Genomic DNA, 9403 nt, shown 5'->3' on the forward strand with positions numbered 1-9403 from the left:
AAATAGTGGAAGAATTTAATAAATACTTTACTGATATCGGTCTTAGGCTGGCTAATAGGATTCCTTCAACGAATATTTCCTTTAATGATTTTTTGACAACTTCAAATAATTTACTTTCTCCCCATGACTTATTCCTAGATTTATTAATTGAAGAGTTTGAAAAAGCCTTCAAATCTCTAAAAAGACACAAAGCAATCAGAATAAACGGGAACATAATTATAGATTGGTATAAAAGTTTGAAAAATATTCTATTTAAAGTTTTCAAAACATCTAAACAACAAGGGATTTTCCCTGACCAATTAAAAATTGCCAAAGTTATCCCGATTTATAAAGACGGAGAAAAATCAAACGTCAATAATTATCGCCCTAATTCTATCCTTCCTACGTTTTCAAAAATTTTAGAAAAAATTATCTTTAAAAGGACATACAACTACCTGATTTCAAATAATTTACTATATAAAAATCAATTCGGCTTTAAAAAAAATAGTTCAACTGAACAAGCTATTATTCAGTTTACACATGAAGTCTCAAATTCTTTTGCTAAATCACAATATACACTTGATGTTTTTGTCGATTTATTGAAGGCTTTTGGTACAGTCAATCATTATAAATTACTGAAAAAACATGAGTTCTACGGAATAACTGGTAAATTGATCAAACTGTATAAGCTACTTGTCAAATAGAAAGCAATTCGTCTACTACGGAGAAAAATTGCTTCCTATTGATTTTCAAAACAAAACATTAATTGAAATAAAATGTGGTGTTCCACAGGGTTCTATCCTTGGTCCACTTCGTTTTTTAATATACATCAACGTTCTAAGTAAGGCCTCAAACTATATGAGCATCATTTTTGCAGACGATACAAATTTATTTTTATCAAACAAAGACATTAACAAACTTTTTTTAAGTATGAATAAAGAACTTATAAAAATTTCTTCTTGGTTTAAATGCAACAAACTAACATTAAATATTGACAAAACAAAGTGGATCTTTTCCACTCCTCAACAAAAAAACGTTTTTTGTTTAATGATTTACCAAAACTTTATATTGATGAAGTAGAAATAAAAAAAGATTCCGTTTTAAAATTCCTAGGTATCTATCTTGACGAAAATATGACAAAAACTATGTATCTATCTTGACGACAATATGACAAAATATGGAAAACTCATATTGATTATATATCAAAAAAAGTTGCAAAAAGTATTGGAATCCTCTATAAGGCCAGAAATTAATTAAATAAAAATAATTTAAAACAACTATACTACTCATTTATTCATAGCTTTATAAACTATGCAAATATTGCCTTGGGAATTACAGGTAAAATTAAGATGCAATGTCTTTACCGCCATCAGAAACATGCAATGCATATAATATATATTTTTTAAATCGTTTTCCAAATGCAAAACCTTTATTCAAAGATATGAATGTATAAATGTTTTTGAACTTAACTTGTATAATACTTTATGTTTTACTTTTGATGTATGAACAACCCTTTATTACATGTTTCGAAAGATCTATTTATCTTTAAAGTAACGAATAAATATAATTTGCAAATAAAAACTATTTAAAAGAACCCTTTTGTCAAACAAAGTTTAATCAATTTCGTATAGATTATCGAGCACCTTATCTCTGGAATAAAATTGTCCAGCCTAATTTTGGTTCATCTATCTTATTTTATTTTTTTATTTTAACCATTTACCACTTCAAATGTTTTGGATTTTTATTTTGTCATAAACTACTTGTATCATTTTATATTATATTTATATTGTAATTTTTATATGGTTCCGGCGACAAGATCGTTATGATCTTCTTCCAAATTCCAAGTTTATATGTCTATATTACATGTAAATCACGACATGTAAATAATGAACTAAAAACAAAATATATATATATATATTTATATATATATATATATATATATATATATATATATATATATATATATATATATATATATATATATATATATATATACATATATATATGTATATATATATATATATATTTACATATATATATATATATGTATATATATATATATATATATATATATATATATATATATATACATATATATATATATATATGTATATTTACATATATATATATATATGTATATATATATATATATATATATATATATATATATATATATATATACATATATATATATATATATATATATATATATATATATATATATATATATATATATATGTAAATATATAGGTATTTTATATATACATATATATATATATATATATATATATATATGTATATATATATATATAAATATATATATATATATATATATATATATATATATATATATATATATATATATATATATATATATATATATATATATATATATATATATATATATATATATATATATAGATAGATAGATAGATATTTTATATTTGTATATATATATATATTTTATATATAAATATAAATTAAGATTAAGATACATTAACGTTAACTGAAAATAACTGAAAATAAAAATCATAAATATTGTATAGTATCCTGCCTTAAAATGACTTAAGGGCCCCTTAAGAGTCCCTTAGTGGTTCAGGGTATTCTAAGGGCGAATTTTGTCAAACAATTTTTTTATCAAAACTTAAAAATAGTTGCTTACATTTCTTTTCAGCACAAAATTAGTATATTTTTGATGATTATTAAAATTAGGGTGTGATTAGGGCTGATCCTAATAAGGGGTGGCTTAGGGCTTAATTCGGGCTAGCCCGCAATCGGCTTTATAGAGCCGAAAAATAATAATTTTTTGGAATTTTAAAACTCGGAAAAAATAAACAATTTAACAGAACAATTTTGCCTCCTTCAGAAAGAAACTCATATTGACGTTGTTGAAATGTTTTTCAAAAAGAGTGGCTTTTTTTTACGATAGTAATGAAGGCATTTTTACGGTTTTTAATAAGTATAAATTGTATGGAAAACGATAAGTATAATAAGTATAAATTGTATGGAATATATATTATATAATAAATTGTATGGAATAAGTATAAATTTATTATTTTATTTATAAATTTATTATTATCTAATTTAAAGTTGTATGGTATAAATTGTATGGAATAAGTATAAATTGTATGGAAAATGTAGAGAAAAGTTTTTTCGTAAACGAGGAAATGTAGAATTGAACCGTTGTGTTCGCTGCGAGAAAGCTACATGGTTAGAAAATGGATTTGCTTCAAAGATTTTTGTCCATTCATATAGCTTCTAAGTATTGATGATCAATTTTTATTTAAACTATTTTTAGTGAGTTATTTAATATAATTAAGTTATAATCCTATATTAGCAACAAAATATTTGTTGTATAAATTATAAATGGCTTCAAGAACCGAAAGAAGAAAACGTCGTAATCAACTTGATATTTTTGTTTCAAAATTAAAAGGTAATACAGCAATATAATTAGGTAGCTAATAATCTTGATAATTTATTAATATTAAGGTAACGTTATAAAGTAATTATAGTACATTGTTGTTTTTATCTTATCCTATTTATAGACTGTCAGATAAATATCTGACTGCCTATAAATAGAATTTTTTTTTTAATTTTTGGTCAAATATATTTATTTTAGGAGAATCTTCCAATTATATGACGCAGGGTGATCCTGTTATAGAAGAGGAAAATGTTGAAATTGGTGAAGATAACTTCGATAGAAGTTTGCCCACCCTTTTTGATGATGTGGCTGGATTATATGATTTAATGGAGCACAAAAGCAATGAATGTAAATTAGGATTTTCTTTGTTTAATCTAAATTATAAATTTTTAACATTAACACACCAAACACACTACAAAAAAAATTACTGCTAGTTTTTTTACTAAGTGTAATTAGTCAAACTAACTGAACATACATTGATGTACCTTATAGTGCTAAAGAACCTATTTAAATAATTTTTTTTTTTAGGTGAAGTTCCATTAAGAGAAAGTCATAAAAGTAAAGAAGAATCTATGTGTGATTTTTCATCGCTTCATCTAAAGCTGTTATACTTCTGTTTACTTTATAAACTCAGCAATAGTGCAATACTCTGTTTGCTTACCATTTTAAATGAGGAAGGAGTTGATGTTCCTATCTCTGTATATCTTTTCAAAAAACCTCAAGTTGCAGCAAAGGTCCAAGTTTTAAAGAATACTTTAAGCTGCGGTGGAAATTATGGTTACTTATCCATTTTTGACAACTTAGCCTATTGTATTAAAAATAGTCTTGTAGCTTTCAGAGCAAAGTATGTAGATCTTAAAATCAAAATTGGAATCGATGGTATTCCAGTTTTCAAAAGCTCGCCAGTACACATTTGGCCAATTTTATTCACTATGAGAAATGTTGGTTTTAGTAAGCCTCTTCCTATTGCAGTTTATGCTGGTTTATGTTAGCCAAATTTTTTTGGGTTTATTGAACAGTTACACAAAGAGTTAGTTCTTTTCAAATCTAATGTTAACGTATCTGGTTTTTTTATTAAAATAACCAATGTATTATTTATATGTGATGCACCAGCTAGATCTTTCTGTCAATGTGTCAAAGGTCATTCAGGATATAATGCCTGTCCATACTGCAGGATTCCAGGTGTATATGCTTTTAATAAAGTAATTTTTCCATTTGGTTGTACATATCCTTCTCGTACTGACAATGATTATAAATCATTATCCGAAACAAATCAATTGTTTTTATCGCCACTAGCTGAAGTTGTAAATTTAAATTGTGATTTTTCCCCTGAATATATGCACCCTGTTTGCCTAGGTGTCATGAGAAGACTTGTATTATCATATTTCTCAAGTATATATGGCCATTTAAACTGTCGGGTCAGTGAAAATCTTAAAGAATTGTTAGAGCAAAGAGTCAAGTTGTGGCATGGAGCTTTACCAGCTGAGTTTCATAGGAAAATAAGATCTTTTCGTAGTATTAGTTATTTTAAAGCTACAAAATTTCGGTCAATTTTACTTTATACTGGTCCTCTTCTTTTTAAAGGTATCATTCCAATAGAGTACTATAATCATTTTTGTATTTACATTTTGCTATGTATGTATTTATTGGAACATCACACAGACATTATTATGACAATGCTACTTCTTGCATACAACATTTTCTCCATGATTTGAAAGAACTTTCTTCTGAAAGTGCTTATACCTTCAATGCACATTTGCTATCACATATACCAGAATTTGTGCAGCAACTAGGGCCATTAGATAAGTTTTCTGCTTTTCCTTTTGAGAATTATTTGTATTTATTAAAACAACGCATAAAAACTGGAACTTATGTTTTTGAGCAGTCCATTAATTCTGTATTAACTATTAGAAGTTTTTATTCTAATGTGTCACACAAAAAATTTGTTTTTTCCAATAAATATCCGAATAATATTGCTCTTGTTTTGCATCATTCAAATATTGTTCCCATCATTATAACTTCTGTTAGTGACTTGTATGTTGCCTCTGGATTCTTATTAACATTTAAATCAGATTTTTATGTTCATCCTTATCCTTCCAGTTCAATTGGTATAGGTAGGTATATTCTGTCTAGTATCTATGTAACTGATGTGAAGATCATTAATAAATGTATTTGTTTTATTGATGGCAACGAATATATCATCATACCATTTGCTAATAATGTTTTCAAGTGATGACATCAAAGATTGCGTACTGAGCCTATCACTTCGTTGTAATAATCCTTTTGTCTCAATATTATATGGTAGATTTTATGTTCAAAACTTTTAGACATAGTATTTTTTAATTTGCAGTTTGAACTTACAAGAAAAATTAGATGTATAATATCAGCTCTAATTTAATGTAATTTTTTAAATGCTCTATGCCAATATACGTTTGATTGTAATATTTGGTTAAAACATTTTAAAAATCAAAAAAGATTGTTAATTTACTTTTGTTTTACAAAATATATGGAAAGATTTTAAAGCTGAATATAAAACAAAGTTTGTTAAAGTTAATACTTTAACAACCTTAGTTGTATCCTATGACTAAAATGTATAGTTTTAGCATTGTGCATTAAATAATTTGGTAAATTTCTAATGTTGTTATTTTATATATTCAAAATAAAATTTTAAAAAGTTTATAAATTATTATCTGTACAGGTGTCATGAGTTTTCATTTTTATTGTTAAAAGAAATATTTCAAACATATTTTGACGCAATAGACAATTTAACAGCATTTCACATATTTTAACTTTTACTTTGAACTTTAACTAATGGCCATGTACTTTTACAAAGTTTAGAGTAATTGTTTAAATGTCAAGTTCAGTGGAGTATACGAGTCAAAAATATTAGTTAATATATTATTTGCATGATAAATCAATTGCAATAGTTCACATTGATGATGTCATTGGCTGGACTCCTGAAGAGTTTGAGAAACTAAAAATTTGTAGAAGAGTTGAATTAAAAGTCAACAATGATGATATGAAGGTAAATTTTTATCACTGTAATTTTTTAGTTACTAATGATACAATATGTTTTAATAAAATTCTGTAAATGTATTTTTAATTAGGTTTTAGTTTTGCAATGTGCTGCAAATTATGATGCACTTAAGGAAACTTCAAAGTTTGTTGTTGAAATGAAAAGAAAGAAGCAAACAATAAGTTTCATACAAACCCATTTTAATCCAGCTCGTGGTTTAAACAGACAAAGACTGCCTCCAGTTTATGTAAGTATAAATTACAAAACCTTTTTTGTAGGCATACTAGTATAATTTTTATTATCATCTTTGGCATTTTTTATATACTTTTTTCATTTAGCCTCCTCACACAGCTTCTGAAGATTCAGTTTTTGATACAGATCTTCCTTCTCAGTCAATGGTAGTTTTAATAATTAATGTTAGTGACATTATTTTTTTAGTGTTCTGTTAATTATACAACATTTTCATATTTCAGACGCCACATAGCAAAGATAAATCATTTTCTTTAAAGCCTTTACCTCCTCTTAAGACTCCAACTTTTCCAGTTACACTTAAGGTATTTGTTATGTTTTCTAAAGCTAAATGTATTTAAATGATTTCTTTTTAAACAATTGCAATAGATTTCTGCATTTTTAGAGTTTGAGTGAAAACAAAATTTCAATGTCTCAGTCTCCACTTCCAAATGTGAGTTATTAACATTATCAAATTTCTTTAATGTGATTTTATTCATACACAAATGTATGTTATCAGTTTCTAAATTTTATTGTTAAAGTAAAATTTAGTAATATCATTTTCATTAAATTCTAGCTTGATTGCATAAGAACATCTCTTAATTTATCTGATGTAAGTAAAAGTTATTTTTCTGCTGTTTACTTTGATGAGATTTATTCTTATATGAATATGTTTTCTTGCTACATTTGTTTTTTAAAGGCTCCCAGTTTTCAACTACCTGTATCATCTATTCAGCCAATTGTAAGTTTTTGAAAATTAGGATCTAGTTATATATTTTAGGTACACAAAAGTTTGATTATGTTTTTTAACTTTGTAATGATTTCTTATGGGTTTCAAGCAGATATTCAGTCAATTGTATGCTGTAAATTATATTTATATTATATAAATACAATATACAAATGTTGTATTTATTGTTCATGTACAGGTTTTCTCATAATCTTAACTGCATTTATAGTAATACTATTTATATCTGGGTATATTAGGCCACCATGCTCTGAAAACTTTGGATATAAATAATCATGAGATTTGATATGAATCTCAGGGTCCATATCTAGGAGTAAATATGGCCCAAGGAGTACATATAAATTATGTATTGGTGTGCGTATCTTATTAAATTTAATTAGAAATATACTTTTATATTAGCTAAATATTAGTTTTATAATGGTACAAAACTGCTTTAGACTTTTTTTTTATAGGGGTATTTTTAAAAAGTTATATAAACTATTGAAAATAATAATTTTCTTGTAATTTTAGTTAAGTCACCGTGATTCCTCTGATTTAAGTTTACTGCGTATGCATGATAGTATGCTTGGTGTTTGCAGCCGGCTTAAAGTTGAACCATTTAGTTCACAAGGTTTGAATGTTTTGTATTACTAAGGCTAAGTAATTATTTTATAAAATGTTTTGGCATATAGGGGAGAGTGTGTATGAAAGAGCCAGGTTTTGAAGGAGCCAAAACCTGGCTCTTTCATACACACTCTCCCCTATATGCCAAGAACCATTATTTCTAACTTACTGGCATCCGATCCTAATTGTATTTAACTCTTTGTGTGGCAACACTGGATACCTGTAACCCACAAAAAATGTACAGTTCTACTAAAGTAAATAGCGTCGTAAGGTAGCACTAAAGATTTTGAAAATGAAAAGTAATTTTTTGGTGGTTTACTTATTTATTTTTAAGATTAAGCGTAATGTTTTATTTGATAAAAGAAACATGCAGCATTCTTATATATATATTTGCCCTTCATTTACACAAAAAATATTAGATTAAAGCTTTTGTCAAAATTGTTTAATTTAAGATTATGTATTTAACCAAACAATTTTTTGAAAGAGCCGACTGTTTATGCTATGAATAAGCCGACTTTTTTATTTACCTTTTTTTTATACTAAATAATCGTGTTGCGCTTTAACGACTTCATAAATTTTTCGTTACGCTTCATTGAGCTTATTCTATTGAAATTAGTTGTTTTAATGACTTTACCTGAAGTTGTAAAACATAGCTCCTATGAATTAAAAATAATATTTAATGAAATTTTTAAAAGTCAAAGTTCAGATAAAGTCATTTTTTTTTTAAAGTTTAAATAATTTTTTAAAACTTTTTTTGTATTGTTTGATTCATTTTATTATATTCTATTATGTATTTATTATATTATTATGTATTTTTATTATTATGTTATTTCATTATTCTCATTCTCATTTAATTTTTTGATTTTGAATAATTTCTGAAACTATTATTAAAGCTGTTTTATCATTGATTATCATAGAGTTATAAAACTTTAAGTACAATCTGATTTTTAGAAGTTTATTTAACAGTTTAATAATTTTAAAAGACTTGATAGTGTTCAAAAAAAAGTTACGACTGATAGTCGTTCGAAAAAAGTTACGGCTTTTTCATGGCACAGAGGTGGCTCTTTCATTGACGCAATGTTATGAAAGAGCCGTTTTCTTTCTTTTTTTAAAACAGGTGTATGATAGATTATTAGCATTGTTATCCGATTTTTTTTAGTTTTAAAATATTACCCAATAATGTAATTATTGAATTAAAAAAAAAAAAAAAGTTATTACAATTGAGTTTTTTTCACGCCATTTTAAAACTGGCTCTTTCATACACACTCTCCCCTAAAATGAATGGCAGTAGTATTATATTTTAAGTAGTATATTGTTTTTTGTGGTCATTTTAACAGGACAGTTTCTTATGAGTGCATACATTCTTCTTGATCTTGATGCAATCTTTCAAATGAATGAGTATAAGAAAGTT

The 9403-nt window shown here is 25.7% G+C and overlaps 2 protein-coding genes across 2 annotated transcripts; both read left to right on the forward strand.

Annotated features, from left to right (window-relative positions):
• The first annotated feature begins 3611 nt into the window (after nucleotides 1-3611).
• Nucleotides 3612-6304, forward strand: LOC136083669 (uncharacterized). Its single transcript, XM_065803225.1, has 2 exons — nucleotides 3612-3748; nucleotides 3929-6304. Exons 1-2 carry the CDS (start codon nucleotides 3616-3618, stop codon nucleotides 4390-4392), a joined length of 597 nt encoding a protein of 198 aa, XP_065659297.1. The 5' UTR covers nucleotides 3612-3615; the 3' UTR covers nucleotides 4393-6304.
• Nucleotides 5034-8082, forward strand: LOC136083096 (uncharacterized). Its single transcript, XM_065802504.1, has 9 exons — nucleotides 5034-5621; nucleotides 6291-6425; nucleotides 6508-6663; nucleotides 6755-6814; nucleotides 6890-6970; nucleotides 7051-7098; nucleotides 7222-7257; nucleotides 7345-7386; nucleotides 7900-8082. The coding sequence occupies exons 1-9, from the start codon at nucleotides 5034-5036 to the stop codon at nucleotides 8020-8022; spliced, it is 1269 nt and encodes a 422-aa protein (XP_065658576.1). The 3' UTR covers nucleotides 8023-8082.
• Nucleotides 8083-9403: the final 1321 nt, after the last annotated feature.

Source organism: Hydra vulgaris, chromosome 08 (assembly GCF_038396675.1).
Source record: "Hydra vulgaris chromosome 08, alternate assembly HydraT2T_AEP".
Lineage (NCBI taxonomy): Eukaryota > Metazoa > Cnidaria > Hydrozoa > Anthoathecata > Hydridae > Hydra > Hydra vulgaris.

Excerpts from the sequence above, each read along its gene's own strand:
- LOC136083669 (XM_065803225.1), top strand. The coding sequence starts at position 3,616 with ATGACGCAGGGTGATCCTGTTATAGAAGAGGAAAATGTTGAAATTGGT. Across the intron at positions 3,749-3,928 it reads GGAGCACAAAAGCAATGAAT|GTGAAGTTCCATTAAGAGAA; the intron begins GTAAATTAGGAT and ends TTTTTTTTTTAG.
- LOC136083096 (XM_065802504.1), top strand. The coding sequence starts at position 5,034 with ATGTATGTATTTATTGGAACATCACACAGACATTATTATGACAATGCT. Across the intron at positions 7,099-7,221 it reads CTCAGTCTCCACTTCCAAAT|CTTGATTGCATAAGAACATC; the intron begins GTGAGTTATTAA and ends ATTAAATTCTAG. Across the intron at positions 7,258-7,344 it reads CATCTCTTAATTTATCTGAT|GCTCCCAGTTTTCAACTACC; the intron begins GTAAGTAAAAGT and ends TGTTTTTTAAAG.